Source organism: Penicillium pulvis (assembly GCF_028828015.1).
Source record: "Penicillium pulvis strain IBT 33274 chromosome Unknown scaffold_8_segment0_segment0, whole genome shotgun sequence".
Classification (NCBI taxonomy): Eukaryota; Fungi; Ascomycota; class Eurotiomycetes; order Eurotiales; family Aspergillaceae; genus Penicillium; species Penicillium pulvis.
This window is the reverse complement of record NW_026643080.1, coordinates 4637549-4656355: the sequence shown is the minus strand read 5'-3', so window position 1 is coordinate 4656355 and position 18807 is coordinate 4637549. Positions and strand designations below refer to the sequence as shown.

Here is an 18807-nt window from a genome sequence, read left to right as displayed (position 1 = left end):
AAAATAGTCAAGTCGATCAGAAGTTAGCTCCGCTAAGGAACGGGATGGAAGTTGCGGACCGGGGCTCCTAAAGGCAGAACCCGAAAAGTGTAAGGCGCTCCAGTGGGACGAACCAATGCACGCCATGAAGAAACAAGTTTCCGGTCTGGCGGGATTCAGAGTGGAAGTCTCGGGGAACTTATTTTTGTTTAGCGCGTCAGGAAAGTTTGAACCCTTCACTCATTTGACTTAGCCGATGAAGCGCCTGCCGCGCTAATGCAGGTTGATTGGTTGGGGGTGAAAGTTCGAGAAGGCGTTCCGCAAGGATCTGTGGATGCGGAAATGACGGGGCTTGGAGCTCGGGCTCCAGTCGAGTATCCAGGTATCCGGGATTCAGATCCTCCGCTATTCCGGGTATGAATTTTTGCTGTATGTGCTCATTTAGATCTCACATTTGAAAATTTCACATTGCAGCGAGTGACGTATGAATACTGTTGTCTACTGTTGTATACTATACTGCATGCATACCCTCGGTACAAGACACATGGTTACCCGCTGCATATAATAGCCACGTTGACCTGAAAGAAGGAAAGGGGGAAATGAACCTTCAATATACGAACGCAAGGGCTCTTTCTTTGATTTTGACACCATTTATTTGCTGACCAAAGTGAAGTTGGGTCGATCCCCCCACTAGACTCCACTAGTAATCACCCATGTGGACCTTCATGCAACCTGGGAATACGTAGTAGGTCGATCACAAAAGGAACAAAGTACGAGAACCGGCAAATTCAGTTCGCAATCTCCCGCAGGTTTTTTTTTTAACCATAAGCAAGGACCAGGTGTCATATCCACGCGGCAGATGCTCTGTGCTTTGTGCTCTGTGCACCCGAATTGTTTTCTTCCGCAGCACCCGCTTAAGTTTATCGATACAGTCGAGTTTGCAACGACAGGTGTCACCGACACCGATTCTAGGCGTTGATGCTGATTGGCTCATCGAGATGCATAACGCTTGTGAACCAGGGGCAAAGCCATAGACTGTTGCATGTGTTGCGTCAACGCGACAAAAGGTCAAACCGGAGCATGTCTTCCGTCCGGGAGTACCCATTATGCAATCCGTTGTAATACGAGGGAAATAAGATGGACTTAAGACCTACTGTGGCTTTTCCAAGTGGATGGTGCAGTAGGGCTGCCCTGCGCTGAGGCCACACATTGGACATAGCGCATGGGGCCATGGGGAAATTAGGAATAATTACCTGCAGTTTCACTTTGCTTTTTATTTGAATCTGCTTTAGGTAACAGGCAATGCTGCAGAGCAGAATTTTCATGTTTGTCATAGCAATCAATTGTATTGACGGAGGAGGGTCGCTTCTTGCAGGTATTGGCTGCATGATTGAATGCTCCTCAAATACGGATCTGCATTCACGCAGTATACAAACTTGACGTCTCAATGTATGGGATAATAGCAAGCGTCACGTCATATTTCCCTGACATAATCCTCGGGGTTTTTTTCCAGCCTTTCCCCAAATATAGGCGAAATCTGACATGGAACCCGTTCTTGAAACATACCCCGGGCACCCTCAATCTCAAATGCACGAATCGAGTTCGATCTGAGATCATATAGAAATCGCATCGAAATTCCAGAATCCCGGGTTTGGGCGATTTGTGCCTGGGCTCCCCATGATTGCCAACTTTGACCCTATTGCTGGGATTCCATGTGGACCCCGCTCTAAACCGCATCAGGGGTAGTTGACAGCATTAGCGTGTCCGGACCGGAATCCCCGGGCCGCCCCCAGCCACTGATGAGGTTGGCGGGGGTTGAAGTCTGGGCCTCAAGCGAGCTCCCAGATTTGGATCTCTTGGGCCAACCAGATCGATCTCTTCAAAAGTACTACTTTCCCAGACCAGATGACCATGAACTATCCTGTCAGCATACTTGACCCCTGGAGGGCCCGACCTCCGCCCCAAGCCATAGATGACGACATACCACCTGTTTTGGGGACCGATGAGAGCTCGATCGATGCAAACCATTGCACGATCGGGCGGGCGGCTGCTGGGTCACTCGCCCTCCGGTGCGTTAGTCGTGTGCTTTTCCGAGGCCCGTCTACTCTGTCCCGAGAAATCAAATAGAGTAGACGGCAACGACAATCCTCATCATTCAGGATTCTGGATACGAGACGACTATCCCCGGTTCGCCTCCATTGACCTCGCTGTCCCCTCAAGGCAATAATGACTTCTGATCGATCACGAGAGCATGCGGCGTACTTTTTCATTCTCGATTGCAGAACTAGAAACGACGGTCTCGATCGCGGTCTCGATAACTGACTTCCAGACTTTCAATTCAATATTCCCCTTTTCGCGCTAAATATCTAGAACTCGCCCCCCTGTCTCGCGATCAATACGAACTGTGCTCCTGGACCTCTTGGAAGATTTTGTAGAAAAAAATCAAGAGAGACTAGAGAAGAAAGTGCGAACGAGAAGAAAAAGTACCGACTCTTCTATGTACTCAGTGGCGGTGAGCCAAACAATGTAACCATAAACCGTTCCAACATGAAGCGCCCGGGAACAGACATGAAGAAGCTGCAGATCAAGTGCAATCACCTCAGTTCAGTTCTCCATGCGGTCATGATCTTGACTCGAAAAAAAAGCCCCCACCAATTTCAAAAAAGACGCCCAACCCCACCCCTTTTCGGGGAACTGTCAGTGCACCCTCCCGCTGTCACCAGCCAAGGCAACGCCTCAATCCAAGGTTTCAGGGTGATTGCATCAGACAATCATCTTATAAGCCACCGAACAGCTCCGGGAGCTTTGTATGATAATCTCGATCGTACATCGGTCATCGGAAATGGATATTAGCGTGGCGGTAATAGCGGTCACAGGATAATTAAGCAAATAAGAACATGTGTCAAACGCTACTCTGTCGTGAATATTGTACAGTGTTTTCTGTAGCTAACTGTGATTCCTTTTGTTTGCTACCTAGACAGCATCTAGTTATCTTCCAAAAAGAAAAACTAATCTCCACCACTAAGTTCGCCAAGTCCTGTCAAGATGCGTTGGCTGTCGAACATGACGGTGTTTCCTTTTTTTAGGAGTTCATTTTCTTCTTTTGTGCAAACAGGTTGGAAAATCTGGTCGCTAATGAGTAAATGTGGATGATTTGCTATAGTGGACAGGGAGCTCCCCTGTAGCTTTTATCTGCACTTCAATCTGGATTTGGCGTGTTGTGGGCTTAATGGCTTCCACCACTTTTAATTGGACCACCACAGATCAACCTATCGGAGCATGAGAAGCGACCACAGTGGACGGGCCTGTGGCGGTGCGCCTTACGTTAAGTGTGGCAGGTACTCCGTAGTAAGCTGAAAATAGCTGTGACTGAGCCACGTTGTGGCTCAACTCTAAGTTATAGCAGGGATGTGACAGGAAGACCTGCATTCCAATCGACCAATCAGAAGCACGGCATCGGGAGTTGGCGTATGTTGGAACTCGGATCAGCCTGTCACATCATTGATCGGGAGCCTAGGCCCTGCACATCACAGGATCTGGCGTTTTCCGTTTCTTTTTCAGCCATTGACCGTTTTGACGGGCATCCCGATTCTGCATTGTACAGAAAGATGGAGCCTGGTGGTGTAGTGGGGGTAAAGCAAAACAAGGAAAAGAAACCGAAAATTAAGGCAAATACAAATCAGTTGACAGGATCCATAGAGGGGCGATAACAAAGACTTTCCGCGCGAAACCCCCTTGCGATTGATAGTGGGGTTGGTAGCTCGCGCGGCTTCTCGAGCCGTTGCTAGTGTTCTCGGATTTCCTCTATATACGGAACTAGGAGTGACCAGGGTATAATGACAAATAACGGTCAAAAGTACAGGGGTTACGACAAGCTTGGGGAAACACAGGCTGTGTGGCAACTTAATTCTTAGGCGAATGCAACGATGATCGTTCTTTTGTATATGTCTTTGTGGCGGAATATTAGGATCGGGAGATTACTCAAAATTGAAAAACCTAATCAATTTGAGAAAGTGCGTAAGATCAAACACGCAGGTACGATGAATTGTGCAGGTCCACTCAGTTGCTGCAACTCATTTTACTTGATCTGTGTGCCCCGATCTGGTGCATGTCGTAAATATAGTATCGTTTGCCTTCTGAGAAAATTCTATCGAGTCCACCTGCGGGAGATGGGCACAGTGACAGTCGCTTGGGTGGAAATTCTCTTTCCCTTGGGCTCAGGTGTTCCTCCCCGAAGCACTAGTTTATTTTATTGTGATTTTAGTGTTGAATTCATTCCGACAAATTTAACTTGATCAGGAATTTTAGGGTGGGAAGTGGGGTTAAAGAGCGATTGTTGCCGAAACAAAGAAACTCGATTCAAAAGTACAGCGCTTAACCTCTCGGAGAGATCATGGGCGTCCCCCGATACTGTAAATTCAAAAGGACCGCTTTCGTCAACCTGTCTCGATTTGTGCTAGAGCCAAGCGCCTCACTCAATGTACGCGGCTAGAATAGACCAGTGGTCCTGACCCGCCATCCCGGTGCTTTGATGCATTCGCTTATGTATTCATCCTCCGAGATTCATGTTCACCTCATTTGGCGAGATTTCCAAGGGTCTGATCTCAGGGGTTCGCCGTTTCCCAGCTGAAGACAAGAAAACGTTTGTAGTCATATCCTGGTAACCGGTAAACCCCGCGGGCTCCCGTTATATCCAAGTCCCTGGGTTTCAAGGGAGATCGACAAATATGATGTCTTTAAACTGGATCGAGACCCTATCAGCGAGTCATTTCTGGGAACTTCCCAGGATCCAGGATGTTGGGCCACGCACAAGCCCTGATCTTGATAGGTTCACGGACTGGGGATGGCGTGGAGGGCCACACGGCGGTTGAGCTAGCCCATTGGACAAGATGGGCCCTGCAACTAGCGCCGGGGCACATCAGCCAGAGATCCGGGTCTGTTCGAGCACCGAGCAAAGTAGTGTGGTTTTGGGGTGGAAACTTACGCTTAGCACATGCAGTTCGCTCCCTATGATTTGTCAAGGGCTAATTCTCCCCGTATCCGTCGTAACACGAGAAAAAACAAAACCGAATTAAATAGGAGGTTCCTGACTCTGCAGCATTCCCACTGCACGGAACCTCCGACAGCTGAAGTTGATCTGCATTGTACCTTAAGAATAGCCACATTAATATTTTACGTGGGCCCCGACGCAAGGCTGGGCCTGTGCGGACTTGACTGAACACGAATTGTACAGCAGGTGACATTAGAGCATGGTGCGACCAGAAATTAAACGAGCTCCATGGAAATAAACAAAGAATGGAATTACTGGTTCAACGTAGATCCGCGGGGCGCTTTATCCCGAGGACCAGATAGTCAAACGTTTGCGATTAAGGGTGGAAACGGTCAATAGAACCGGTTGCCTCGCTCTTTGTCAGTTCTCTACATCACTACGTACATTTGACAGCCATGACATCCCGGGAGGTGGAGACTGGAAGGAGAGGGGCTAGGCGATCGATAATCGACAGCACCAGTCTCTATTGGGGAGTGCTTCCGAGCCGGGAGCAGTGGAGACTGTCATGGAATTAAAATCATTTTGAACCCCAAAAATGTCAGCGATCTACATTTAGTTTGGACAGGGATTAATGTCTAGATCGGGACAACCAATGGGCACTAAATGCGTACTAACAAACGACTACTGCAAGTTGCTCTCCAATACGCAGCCTGCATACTCCGTAGCGCGATCAGAGAAATTAATAAATTTAAAAAATGCTGCCGGGGATCCCCCGGCTTTCTGATGCTCACAGGGATCATCCATGCTCGATGTGGCACAGTGTTTGATGGGGGTTTTGACATTAAAAAATGGATTTTTAATTAAAATCCAAATAAGAAAAAAAATTTCATTCGAATAATCAAGATAATAATCCCAAAAAGAAAAAGAAAATGTACTTTGGCGTACAGATCTGACCCCCCATCGCTGCCAACCACGAAACTGAAATAGCCCTGGACCTCCAGTTGATCTCTTTTGGATTAATTTAAACACCCTGCTCTTCCCTCCCAGATTCGATACTTTTTTTTTCTACATTCTACATTCCCTCGACCCACTTCCAACAGTGCTTCATCCTGTGGCCCCCAACAAGATATTGTGTATACAACCAGGCCAACCCCGTCTGTACCACCCATCCGCTACTTGGGAACTATCGCGGAACCATACAAGTGGAGCTTTGTTCCATCTTGGTTCCTGCATTATAGCCGTCGGCTGCCAACAGCGACTTGGTTCTGGCTCTGCAGTTTTCCCTCGCATTACTTATCAATCCATTGGACCAAGTTCCCCAATTGTCCTCGACAACCCGTGAGTCTATCTGCAACAGTCCCCAAATAGATGGTTCTGTTCCAAATAGCTTGGCTTGAAACCGTTCGCGGGATGCCTTTCTTCACATACCGCTACCCGGCGGGGCACGGAGGATCATAGCCGCCCGTTGGGCATTGGCATCTACTGGCTGTCGAGGGCTTCCTTGAACGGTTTCATGCTGAATGCCTTGGAATAGAAAATTGAGACCACCAAGCTAACTATATGGCCTAGGGCAAACTTCACTCAGTGTTAACACTTATAAATCTTCAGCACCCGCTGAAAACACCAGCCTTCTACTATAAGAAGGTCCATTCCACTTGGAAATCTCTGATACATTCGAAATACTTCTTACGAGCTTCAGATTTAATTGTTGATACTACCGGATATACTACACTTCAGGACAATTTGTCCCACTCGACATAATGGTTTACGCCAAGCCCACTTCTTCGACTGGTGCTATGAAACGGTCCGCTTCTGCTCTTCATGAGGGCCCCCCCCGGGTGGGATGTGGCTCCAGTATGTTGATACGAGATGTCCTCAAGCTTGACTTTGGCTAACAAAAATCCAGCCTATGATGACCCCTTCTCGGCCATCTGTCCGTTTGCCTTACGCCCACTATGCTATGATTTACCTCGACAATGAGGGCAAGATCAAGGTTGACGAGTCTTCCTCCATTCAAGAAAAGAACTCCACTCTTTTCACTCCTGAGGTCCGCCAGAACTTCCTCGAAATCCTTGGTGAGAGTGTGAGCCTTCAGCCTGGTGCCCGTCGTACCATGGAGGCATCCCCTCGCCGAGTTCGTCGCCGCCGCGGAGATGCGCCTGGCAGCTCCGTCAATGGTTCTCGCTACGATGATGGCTCTGATAGTGATGACTACTCTACTAATGCATCCTCTGATATGGTTCCCATCCGAGTGGGAGATGTCCAGAAGGTCATGAGCTACTATGAGGGTGCCCTGAAGCATTTCCAACAACTCAACTGCCGTATGGTTGCCAAGGCATTCATCAAATTCATTGAGCCCCGCAAGCAAGTAAGACACCCTTACAACGGAGGAAAGCCCCCACCAGGATCCGCTCCCGGCGCCACTGGCGACCCAGAAAAGACTAAGCCCGAGTGGTGGCCTCCGGGTGTTATGCACAAGGAGCCCGACCACCTTCGAAAAGAGTGTAGGTACCACCTACTTCCCCTTAAGTTGTCACATACTGATCTCTTTATAGACCGCATTGAGCTCTTGCTCCACATCATTCGCAAACTTGGTGGCTATGGAATCACAGCCGATAAGCTTAAGGAAGTCGCTGGCGACACTAAGCGCAGTTTGAAGCACCCCTCGCATGTTGAGATCATCTACGAGATCCTTCGAGTGAGAAAGATGGAAGAGCGATTCGAGCGCGGTGAAGTTGGTATGTGCCTAGTACAATCAAGCCATTAGCTCTCACTTGCTAACATTATTCCAGATGGCAACATGGTTGTCTTCATTCAAAACCGGGGGCCAAGCCCCAAGGGTGACGGTGACGAGGACGAGGACTCCAACGAGCCTGCATCACTTGAAGTACCAGAACTCATCGAAGATGGCCTCATGACACCCACATCGTCCGTCGAGCACCTCGCCCCATTGACCACACCCATCGATACTCTTCCCATCGGAGCCCGCAGCTTACCTGGTAGCTTCTCTATGCCTGAGATCAACTTCGAAGGTCCTCGACAAGATCGACCCTACTACACCACCCCACCCCACTACACAGACTCCTTCTCCTCCCAGCCTATGCTCAGCACCCCAGTCACAGCAGAGATGATCAGTCCCCACGATGTCTCAGTGTTTGACTACTCTCAACCTCAATTCCCCGGCTCCAGTCCAGAGCAACAGCGGCACCAAGCTCCTGGGCACTACGACCCATGGGGTGCACCAACATTCCGTCAGAATGTCTTCGGGTCTGTGGACTATGGTGTTCCAACAAGTAGTCAATCTGTGACTCCTGTCTCCATGCCATACCATATGCCTATGGCATCACCGGCACAGTTGCATGACATGTCCCACCAACACCCCCACGCACAGTCCCCAATGGATCCCATGGCACAACGGTCTTTGCCCTTCCGTACTGGCTCCCTGGGACACCCCCATCCTCACGGGCTGCCACTATCTCACCCTGCCTAATCAACGGACGGGCTGGACCCGGTTGATAGGGGATGTGAAATGACTGAACTTGAAGAAGCTACGGGCTTCGTAACGAATATATGACTGATGGCTCAGAATACCACAACAAAGTACTCATATAGGGGCTTTTGCACGGGAGTTGTCGTTTGTGAATAAAAATTTAGGTCGGTGTCTACTTCAGGAGCCGCGCAGATATATGGTTTGGGGTTATTTGATTTGAGATATCTTGGATTGTTTGAATGTGGATTATGGTTGTTTGTTTTTGTTACCAATTTCCGGCTTTTTACCTTCTACAACTTTATTTGTTAACCTTCTTGACTCTCGCTAATACTCTTGTTTTGTCTCTTCTTTTCTTTCGTTGATCTTTGTCTTGTATATGGTTGTTGGGTTTTCTCATGTGTACGCTTCATGGGGCTATGTTGATAAGAAACTATTTGGTAGATAGTGAACAAGAATTACTTTTGAATAATATACTTCCTCCCGACTCTAGTATAAAGTCCCTGTACAATATCTGACGATTATGCTATATGGTCAATTGACAGACGCGGGTACAGATCAAGCGCCACTGCCGCTACGGAACCGCGCGGCTAACAGTGGAACCGTGCCGCTTTCTTGAAGTCGCGTGAATCAGCAGAGCTTCCATCAACCAAACTCCGACTCGATAGCTTTGTGGCCCTGTACGCTCCCCATTTCTATATCGAAGACGCGATCAACATCGAAATACAAGTGTGCCTAATTATCTCTGACAGTGCGCCCACTCTGCCGACATTTCTTTCTTTCACAATTCCTTGCGGCAGTCGCACCGCTTTGTCTAGAACCCATCCACCCCGTTCAGCTCCCACGAAGCCTGTATCAGTCGCGACGTGTTATTTTAATCCTTTAGACTATAACGGTCACAAGCATACGAAAGGTACCGATATTGCCCTCCCAGCGTTGACGACCCAAGCCTCCGCATTCGATTACCCACCACCTCATCTCTCAGTGAATTGCACGTCGGGCTCCACCGTTCATTACCAGCATGGACTGACTTTTTTGTTCTCGCCTTGGCGACCGAACTTCAATCTATAGACCTTTCTCATTCTCGCTCTTTCCCAACACGCCCGTCTAGTTTTGCACTCCACTCGACCCGACCTCGGATTCACTCCAATTGGAGTACTCAACAGTGTGGAGTGCTGAAGTGGCTGGTTGCGGTCTAACCATTCTCCTCCGCTCGTAGCGGACAGGATGGCTACCCCGTTCAACCCATTCAGTGGACGAGGCCAGAGAGGAGCGGCCAACCCTACAAGCACGGCAAGCCGCGGACACGGGACACCAGCTGGGCGCGGCGGACAATTTCCGCCAAGAGGCTCTAGCGCAGCTCGGGGGAAATACAACGTCAATCGAGGAAGAGGTCTGTCGCAGTCGCGCGGCCGGGGTCGGGGTCGTGGCGCTGGCGCTTCATCCCCAGCCTCATCGCATTCGGGTTCGGGCACACAATCTCCCCAATTACAGCCTACCAGTTCTCCCTTCAACCAATTGAGTCAGCAAAAACCCGCCTCAAATCCTTTCGGAGCGCCAAATACCCAGCAAAAATCCCCCTTTGCTGGTATCCAAAGCGCGCCAATTTCTCATACGGCCACCCAGGCTCCCCAATTTATACAAAAACCGATTGCAGCAAACCCCGCTGGTGGTGGATTGGGCAATGTTCCGGTGGAAAATGCAACAATCTTATCGCAATATCATGAGCGCTATGACCAGGTTAGCAAAACTTGTCTAACAACGATCTAGCCTAGATTTTTTAATAGACTTGTCTGACCAATCTTGCAGCTCAAAGTCGACCGTGCGAAGCAGAGGCAAAGGGCCATCAAGGATGGCCAGATGGCCGATCCAAATCAGCCTACCTCACTGAACAATGCCATTACACCTGTAGGTACATGTGCCAGCATGTGTCCTGAATTCGAACGCGTTGAGCGTATAGTGCAAAAGATGGTGGATAAGAGTGAAAAGGTAAAGTGCCTTGCTCCTTCCCAGTTTGTCTATATCTCCGCAGTATACTGACATCTCTCCAGTACCTCCATCCATCAACTAGCACTCTTCAAAACATGGAGACCAAAATGTTAAAGCGGTTTCGACGATCGGCTGCTGGATATGATGAGCAACTCCCTTCTGATATTCGAACTCCAAACGCATTGCTTCAGAGCACCAACTATCTAATCCGCCATATTGTTGGTGGGAATGAGCCGCTAGGCATCATTCACAAGTTTGTCTGGGATCGTACACGGTCCATCCGCAATGACTTTTCTGTCCAACAGGTCACGCAAGAAAGAGACGTCAAGATCGCCGTGACTTGCCTAGAGAGGATCGCTCGATTCCACATCGTATCGCTCCATCTCCTTTCCAGCCCGGAAAACGAAGAGCCTTTCGATCGTCACCAGGAGCGTGAGCAACTTAACAACACAATGTTATCTCTCATGTACTATTATGATGACCACCGTGGACGCATCCATTTCCCGAATGAAGATGAATTTCGCGCATACTACATCATTTTCTCCATTCACGACCAGCGGCCCGATCTAGAAGCTCGAGTCTCGAAATGGCCAACGTCTTTATTGACATCACCTCGTGTTCAGGTTGCATTGGAATTATACGCAGCCGCTTGTAATACTTGGGAGTACCAGGGAACCCTGGATGCAAGGCGACCCAATGCCATTGCACAGGGGTTTTACACCCGCTTTTTCAACATCATCAACTCACCCTGTGTGTCCTACTTAATGGCTTGCATCGCTGAAATCTACTTCAGCTATGTTCGGCAGACAGCTATCCGTGCGATCTGGAAAGGTTACTGCAAGACACCCATGTCTCAACAACATAAAAACCAAGAATGGACGGTAGAGGACTTGACCAGGGTATTGCATTTTGACGATGATGAAGAAACAATAAAGTTCCTTGAGGAGCAGGATTTGCAAACGGCAGAAAACGCCAACGGGGAGCTCTACCTTGACTGGGGTAATCGCCCTGTTGATTCCATCGGTATGTACTAGTGTCGAACCGCCCATTATTTTCATCGCCCTCTTTTTTACTAACTGGCTAGTAGGATTCTCACCATCATCTGAGCATGCTTATTCCGAGATCACCGTAGAATCAAAGCGGGGTGGAAGAAGCTTAGTTGCTGTCATTCTGGGCATGAACATTCGGGAGGCAGCAACAATGGGTTTGCTTGATGAATCTAAGCTACACGAGCATGCGAAACCCTCTTCTCAAGGTGGCACTGGCGAGATGAGCAATTCTCCTCTCTTCGTTAGCGAGGATGAGAACACGTTTTCTGCTCCTCTGGTAGAACCGGCCTTTTCTACACTGGAAAGTGATCGCCTGACGGAGTCATCCGCCTCAAGCACACCTAATCCCTTCCAAACCACTCTGCCTGATACAAGCCAACCATCAGGCCTCCAACCCGCCATAGCTCCCCCAAAGCCTTCGAACCCATTCAAAGCTTCTCCTCTGAATCCTTTCGCGTCCCCATTCCCTAGCAGCACCGCGACCAACAACGCGCCTGCAACATCTTCGACGGCTTTTAACCCGTTTGCTGCTGCTGTGAAGCCGACCACATCGACGTCAATTGCTCCTGCTCCGTCACCGCCTCCTTTCTCGTTTGGCAAACCAGCAGAAGAAGAGAAATCTGTGACGAAGTCCACGCCTGCCCAGTCACCTTCACCTTTTGCTACTAGTGGCCTCTTCAAGCCGACATCTGAGCCTTCAACTTCAGCTCTAAACCCATTTGCCGCCTCTCTGTCATCGTTAAAAGCTTCTCAATCATCGAACTCAACCCCTCAACAACCGACTTCGTTGTTTCCTACCGCCAGCCCTGGTTTCCCCTCGACGGCGCTCAAAGATGCCAGTGCTGCAGAAGTCTCTACTTCTCAACCTGCCTCTATGTTCTCAGCATCAAATCCTTCCTTCCCCTCCGCAGGTACAGGGGGTGTCAGTACCACGGATGCCCCCACCCCCAAGCCAGCTTCACCATTCAATTTCGCAAGTCCTACACAGTCCTCGCAATCACCTTTCACACTCCCTTCGTCCGACTCGGTGTCTCAATCCCAGAAGAGTTCATTGCCGCCGACTTCTGCCATCGATCCAGCTGAAAAGCCAAGGAGCCCCTTCAATGGTGCCAATGGTTTCCACAATCTAGGACAGTCTTTCTCCAAGGTATCTTCATCAGAACAGCCTTTCTCCGAACAGAAGCAGAGTCAAGGGGTACTTCCAAAGGCGGCCCCGCCTGCTCAGTCCACTGGAAAGCCTCTATCAGCTTCTAGTATCCTTGCTACTGAGCCCTTTCCTTCATCGCGGCCTTCAAACCCACTGTTCTCGGCTGTGAAGCCGACTGAGCAGGCGGAACAAAAGCTTCAAGAGGCCCCGGCAAATGCAAAGCCGCCTTTCACGCAATCGACGAATTTGCAATCTATGTTTCCTCCCAAGACCTCAATCAATGACACCCCTATCGGGAACAGTTACCAGCCCCAGAAGCCAGCACTACCTGCAGCAACGACCAAGACCAACTCAACAGAATCTGATAAATCTGTTGCCTCGTTAAATTCTTCCCTTTCGTCCCAGGACTCCCCTAATCCATCCATCAAGCGGAAGTTTGAAGATGGGCCTCCTGGTATGCTAAATGCTTTCAATCTTTCATCTTCCCAGGAACCTTCTTTTAACTCTTTTTCAATAGTTTATGCGACAAAGGAAGAAGAACAAAATGCCTGGCACGGCCTTCTCCAGCGACTCTCAGCGAAACAAGCCCGCAAAAGGGCGCGTAAACTGGAATTAGAGCAGCAACAGGAAAGAGAAGCCGAACAAGAAGAGAGACGGAAGGCGCAGGAAGAGAAACGGAAGAGGGCGTTAGAGGAAGCAGCTGCGGACGAGTTACCGGATGGACGAGAGTCGAAAGCTCTCAAGGTATCCGATCTACTAGACAATTCGGCGCCCAGCAAGGAATACTCTCTCTTCCAAGCATCTACCAGAACTCTACCCACTCTACCCTGCTTGGAGACTTCCAAGGAATCCACCGAACGCAAGGGACCGACCGATGCCGAGATTGAGGCAGCAGGCAGAGCTCGTCGACAACGCGAGATCGATCAGGATGAGCTGCTTCTCTCCGCCGCCCGGATTGCGGCCGAGCAGTTGAAGAACGGACCCAAGATCTTTGACCCTCATCCTTCTGAAAATACCCAGGACCGCCACTCGTACAATCTTCACAGGAGCTTTTCGGCTTCTACTCCATACTCACAGAGTATGTCACCACCTCCACCACCTGTGTATCCAAATCACGGGTACAACGTGGCCTATGCTCCTGATACACCGCTAGGCTTAGGTCGGACTATGTCGCGTACTGAGCAGAGGATTCGGCGGACTGGGGCTCATGGTCTAGCCTACCTTCCCCTTGACTTCAGTCGTGCCCACAGTAAGAGTCTGGACGACAAGAACAAGTTCTCACGAAGTGGTTAAGTTTAGACCATATTTCTCGGGGTGTCATCTGTTATGATAGTCATGGAAGTCTAAGTGAATGATTTTTTCTGCATTGCTGAAGGGCGTTACATTTGCACATTTTCATATGGTGTTTGAGGGTGACTTTGTAATAAATACCCTTGCTTTCTATTGCTGTATACTTCCTATAACCTAAGTTCATAACTATGGATGAAACATCAGTCATCTTATCAAGTCGTAGCTTATTCATACTCGGGTACCTGCTCATGCCCATAGCTGTAGTGTGTTGTTGTGGCCCATTTGGTTTTGACTTTGTGAGTCTGTTGGGGGTTGGACCTATTCAGAATACTATTCACTTGCCTTGTGATCATTGACGAAATTACTATCTCCTATGGATTCTTTACACGAGGCAGGGGCTCAATATTGTCATGTGTCTCTATATTCACGTGATGATCTGACGTAGCATGGAGACTCCTGCGGCAGGGATCCACTCTGCAGATACGCACTTCCATTGGGACTGAACGACAGGGCCCAAGTATAAGGCTTTTATCTCTACATGGCATTGCAACCGACTCTCAGGATAACATCAATTTTACACAAGAACTTGATCCTGCAGCGCTGCCTTATTCCACGGCGAGTCAGCCGCTTACATAGCACCAAACGTTTCGAGTCACTGCGGAAATTCTCCACGTCACGCGGCCAGGAGATGCGCATCGCAACGCTGCAATTCGCCCCTAAGTTGGGTGACGTTGAGGGCAACATCCAACGCGCCAATGAAATTATAAAACGAGGCAAGCTTGTTTCGTTGGGTTCTAGCCGGAGTTCGAAATCCAAATCTGATATCACTGCTGCTGTTGAGATTGAGAGATTGAGACCTGATGTTTTGGTTTTGCCCGAGTTAGCATTGACAGGTACGTATCAGATGAATATGATCCCTGCCCACCAGCCTTTACCGCGGTATACAGCGGGAATGAACATACATTTTTTTCTTAAACATGTCAAGTTTTGAAAGCCAAGTATATGCACTCTCTACTGAATCTTCCAATGTATCAAAGTACAATATACTTACCGATAAGGAACATTACAGGATACAATTTCCCCTCATTGGAAGCTATCAAACCCTTCCTTGAACCCGCAGGCACAGGCCGCAGCGCCACCTGGGCGCGCGACACAGCCAAGCGCTTAAATTGCAAAGTCTGCATCGGTTATCCGGAAATTGAAATAGGAAATGGTACAGACCCGGCTAAATACTACAACTCTCTTCTGGTAGTTGACCAGCATGGCGAAATTATCCACAACTACCGTAAGTGCTTCCTGTATTACACAGATGAGACGTGGGCCGCCGAAGGGAATGTGGAGCGGGGGTTCCACGAGCTTGACTTCCATTCGCGGAATGATGCACAGCGTGTATCCAGAGATCTCGTGGGTGATATCCACCGAAATGCAGATACCTGTGGCGATAAAGGCGACGGTGATGTCGTAGGATCAGCATCATCCAGCAAAAAAGTGGCAACATCATTCGGTATCTGTATGGATATCAACCCTTACAAATTTGAAGCACCCTACACAGCCTACGAATTTGCCTCGCGCGTTCTGGAGTCACAGTCCCAGCTTGTGATTCTCTCCATGGCTTGGCTGAGTATGCACAGCCGCGAAGCTCTGGCTGCATTAAATCGGGAACCGGATATGGATACGTTTAGCTACTGGCTCCAGCGGTTCATGCCGCTGCTAGAGAAAGAGATGCAGCATGCACGAAATGTGGATGAGGAGGATACCCCCAAACAGGTGGTGATCGTCTTCGCCAATCGAGCCGGCGAAGAGCCGGCAGCAGATGATACCAAGCCACCGGCGCTGTATGCGGGCACCAGTGCCGTTGTTGCGGTGACGCAACGGGCCGGGTCGGGGTCACGGGAAGGAGCACAGGCGGATAATGAGATGGAGGTGAAGATCCTCTGTTGGGATCAACTTGGGGCGCAGGAAGAAGGTATTTGTTTCGCGGATACCACGGCAGATCCGAAAATGGCTTTTGGGCTTCGTCGTGCGGAGTGAGACAATCCGAGACGAAACGCGTCATTGGAGTTAGGACTTTGTGGAGTGTAAAGGTGGGGAGGTGCGCCTAGGTGGTTGCCTACTAGTACGACTAGTGGAAAGATTAGTCGCAGGCGATTTACATGTTCATAGGAATAGAGCATATAGATATACATATGGGCACATGTTACGTATGGCGAGGACCCTGGAAGTACTAGGATTTGATCTTCACTGTTCGGAAGGAATCGTTAATCTTCTTTAAAAATCATTATTACCCCTCTGCACTAGTGGCTAGTGGTATCAGCCATGCCCATCTCGCCCAGGATGATCGCATGGGAGATCGACTAAATCTGCAGAACACATATCCACTTTATTTCGGGAGTCTTATGACCAGGCGATCCTTTACATACAGAGAGTCTAGCCCACTGACCCAGTGCAACCCCGGATCCACAGGATGAGAAATAGACTTGAAACATGTGATGGTTCATGATCGGCGAGTGTAATGGGATATTCAAGCGATATCGCGAGCATAATGCCCCAAAACTGGGAAATAGGAAAGATGGCGCACCATGTCTTATCGCTGATTCTATACTCTATACTTCCTCCCGAAATAGCGCACTTGCCTGATCCAGACTGATAGTGGCCCGTGCCCACTAAGTACACGTGATAGTGTGGCCGATCAGCCAATCAATGCTTGAAATCATGGAGTGTGTGTGAGGGGCACGGGACTATTGCACATGATCGAAAGTGTGAATCTTTTGAAGAGAAAATCAAAAATGAAAGAGGATATATGAAAGATCAAAAAGCAGTTCAAGTAGAGAATACTCCTACATTCAAGGAGTAAATCTACGAGAGTCTGTGTCACGGGTACCGGATACCTGCCTGGGTCGGATGCAGATCAGGTGATATTCGACGCGACTGGTCTTTCCCGCTGCCCGTATCGCCTTCTCCTCAAACCTTCCACGTGAGTCCACCTCGACTCGATGATTCCCCCCTCCAAAAGCATCCCTTTTGCATGTAATATCTGCGTTTTCGAGTGGATTATCAAACCGATCTCCTCTTCAGCTATCTATTTTTCTACTCTTTCTTCCCCTGCAATTTGGGGAGTTCTTTTTGAAGTTCGCATATCGCGAACAACGTGACTTCTGGTCTTGTTATTGTCCGTGGCAGGTGACTTCTTGTCAGGTGATAAAGAGGATCATCCAAGGTAACAAATCTCCCCATCGAACCCCGAATGCGCTTCCCTTATTTTCCCCTTTCCCTTGTCGCGTCGTGATGCTATTGCGACCTCACCCATCCTGGACTCTCATCCCCCTTGCCTGATTTCCTCGGTCGCCCGCAGCCATGACGCGCCTCTGATGGCTTCGCGCGCCTCTATCGCTTGCGACAGAGCCTCAGTGTGACCTTGAGTGGAATCAGAGCTATGTAGAGCTACTGTCGCGATGCGGTTAGTGATTCAAAGCCTTCCTGGCGATGAAACCGCTTGATCCCGACCGTCCGCTCGGCCATCCGCCTCAACGGGCGCGTCAACTTCACGCGTTTTTTTCTTCTGTTTACCCTAGGAGGTGACGATCGATCCTCCCGGGGACGGGCTGGCCCGACCACTTCACTAACCCAAGCGCTTCACTGATCTGATTATGATTCATTTCCTGAAACATACATTGCTGCTTTACACTTAACTTGCTTTTCCCCTCTTTCGATGACTAACCGCCCTCCCACCTTAGGCTTTCACACATATGATGTCTGATCCATCCATGAACAGTCCCGACGGGCATGTCCATAAGCGCAAGCGCGAGGGATCTGACGACTTGGGACACGATCCCCAACGTATGAACCGTTCTTCACACGGTAGCAACGGCAGTATGGATAACCAGCACAATTTCGGCCACTCTCTGAACTACGAGCACGGTCTGCCCAACACCGGCTCAGAACTCAACATCGACCAACAGATCCTTCAACACGTTGGCCCCCAGAATGGCATGTCTGATGATAATGCTCTGACTGCGAACGCGAAGGCTGCTCTCGCTGCTCACACTCCACAGCACAAGTACCCGCCCCCACCTGATGCGGCTTTCGATGCCAACAACTTGACCTCTGGCTTGACCTTCGGCGATGACATGGGTCAGCCACCCATGGGCCCTTCACACAACCACAACTCTACTGCTGCTGCGGTATATGCTGCGCGCGAGGCGCAGAGTATGAACCAGAAGCCTACTGTCGGCTCTCCGGAATGGCACCAGATTCGCAAGAACAACCACAAAGAGGGTACGTCAATATTCTGTGTCCCCGGACTAGTCTACTCCGGCACTAACATGTTGTTCTAGTTGAGCGTCGACGTCGTGAGGCCATAAATGAAGGCATCAACCAAATCGCCCGTCTGGTTCCCAACTGCGACAAGAACAAGGGCGCCATACTACAGCGGGCTATCGAATATATCTGCCAGCTCCAGGAGGAGCGCAAGAATATTGACGAGCGATTCGAGCAACACAGTCTCACCACAAATCATGCCATCACCGAGATCAGCACATCCAACTCCAAGTTGAAGGCCGAGGTCGGCCGACGCAACAACATCGCCCTGAAGTGGCTCCAGCGTTGCCGTGACGCAGGCCTCGAGTTTGATGACTACGAGGAAGCCAAGGACCTGGAGACTCTGGATATGGAGTAAACTCGAGCTCTGAGTTAATTATTTTATTTTTCTTTCGCATGTGCTACGACTCTGTTTTTCGGTGGTTAAGATCTTGAACATACCCTCATTCCCCGTTCTTCTTTCTGCCTTTTGGTTCTCACCCTGTTCTCTGGGTTTGATTACACCCACATCCCTTACCCTTTTTCGTGCTTATGCACTTCTGTCTGGGTGGATATTGCT

The 18807-nt window shown here is 49.5% G+C and overlaps 4 protein-coding genes across 4 annotated transcripts; all 4 read left to right on the top strand.

The window, feature by feature from the left end:
* Positions 1-6729: 6729 nt before the first annotated feature.
* Positions 6730-8459, top strand: N7503_011164 (uncharacterized protein; the record flags this gene model as incomplete). Its single annotated transcript, XM_057070710.1, has 4 exons — positions 6730-6807; positions 6876-7473; positions 7525-7707; positions 7762-8459. The coding sequence occupies 4 exons, from the start codon at positions 6730-6732 to the stop codon at positions 8457-8459; spliced, it is 1557 nt and encodes a 518-aa protein (XP_056917321.1).
* Positions 8460-9683: 1224 nt separating this feature from the next.
* On the top strand, positions 9684-13934 carry N7503_011163 (uncharacterized protein; the record flags this gene model as incomplete). Its single annotated transcript, XM_057070709.1, has 5 exons — positions 9684-10196; positions 10266-10445; positions 10508-11468; positions 11533-13095; positions 13159-13934. 5 exons carry the CDS (start codon positions 9684-9686, stop codon positions 13932-13934), a joined length of 3993 nt encoding a protein of 1330 aa, XP_056917320.1.
* A 685-nt stretch (positions 13935-14619) lies between these two features.
* N7503_011162 (putative protein N-terminal asparagine amidohydrolase) lies at positions 14620-15962 on the top strand (the record flags this gene model as incomplete). The annotated part of the gene is made up of 2 exons (XM_057070708.1): positions 14620-14824; positions 15001-15962. The coding sequence occupies 2 exons, from the start codon at positions 14620-14622 to the stop codon at positions 15960-15962; spliced, it is 1167 nt and encodes a 388-aa protein (XP_056917319.1).
* Positions 15963-16724: 762 nt separating this feature from the next.
* N7503_011161 (basic helix-loop-helix domain-containing protein) lies at positions 16725-18618 on the top strand. Its single transcript, XM_057070707.1, has 3 exons — positions 16725-17148; positions 17666-18206; positions 18266-18618. The coding sequence occupies exons 2-3, from the start codon at positions 17678-17680 to the stop codon at positions 18604-18606; spliced, it is 870 nt and encodes a 289-aa protein (XP_056917318.1). The 5' UTR covers positions 16725-17148; positions 17666-17677; the 3' UTR covers positions 18607-18618.
* The last annotated feature ends 189 nt before the right edge of the window (positions 18619-18807 follow it).

Coding starts and splice junctions, on each gene's coding strand:
- N7503_011161 (XM_057070707.1), top strand. CDS start 17,678: ATGATGTCTGATCCATCCATGAACAGTCCCGACGGGCATGTCCATAAG. Junction 18,207..18,265: donor CAAGAACAACCACAAAGAGG/GTACGTCAATAT, acceptor ATGTTGTTCTAG/TTGAGCGTCGACGTCGTGAG.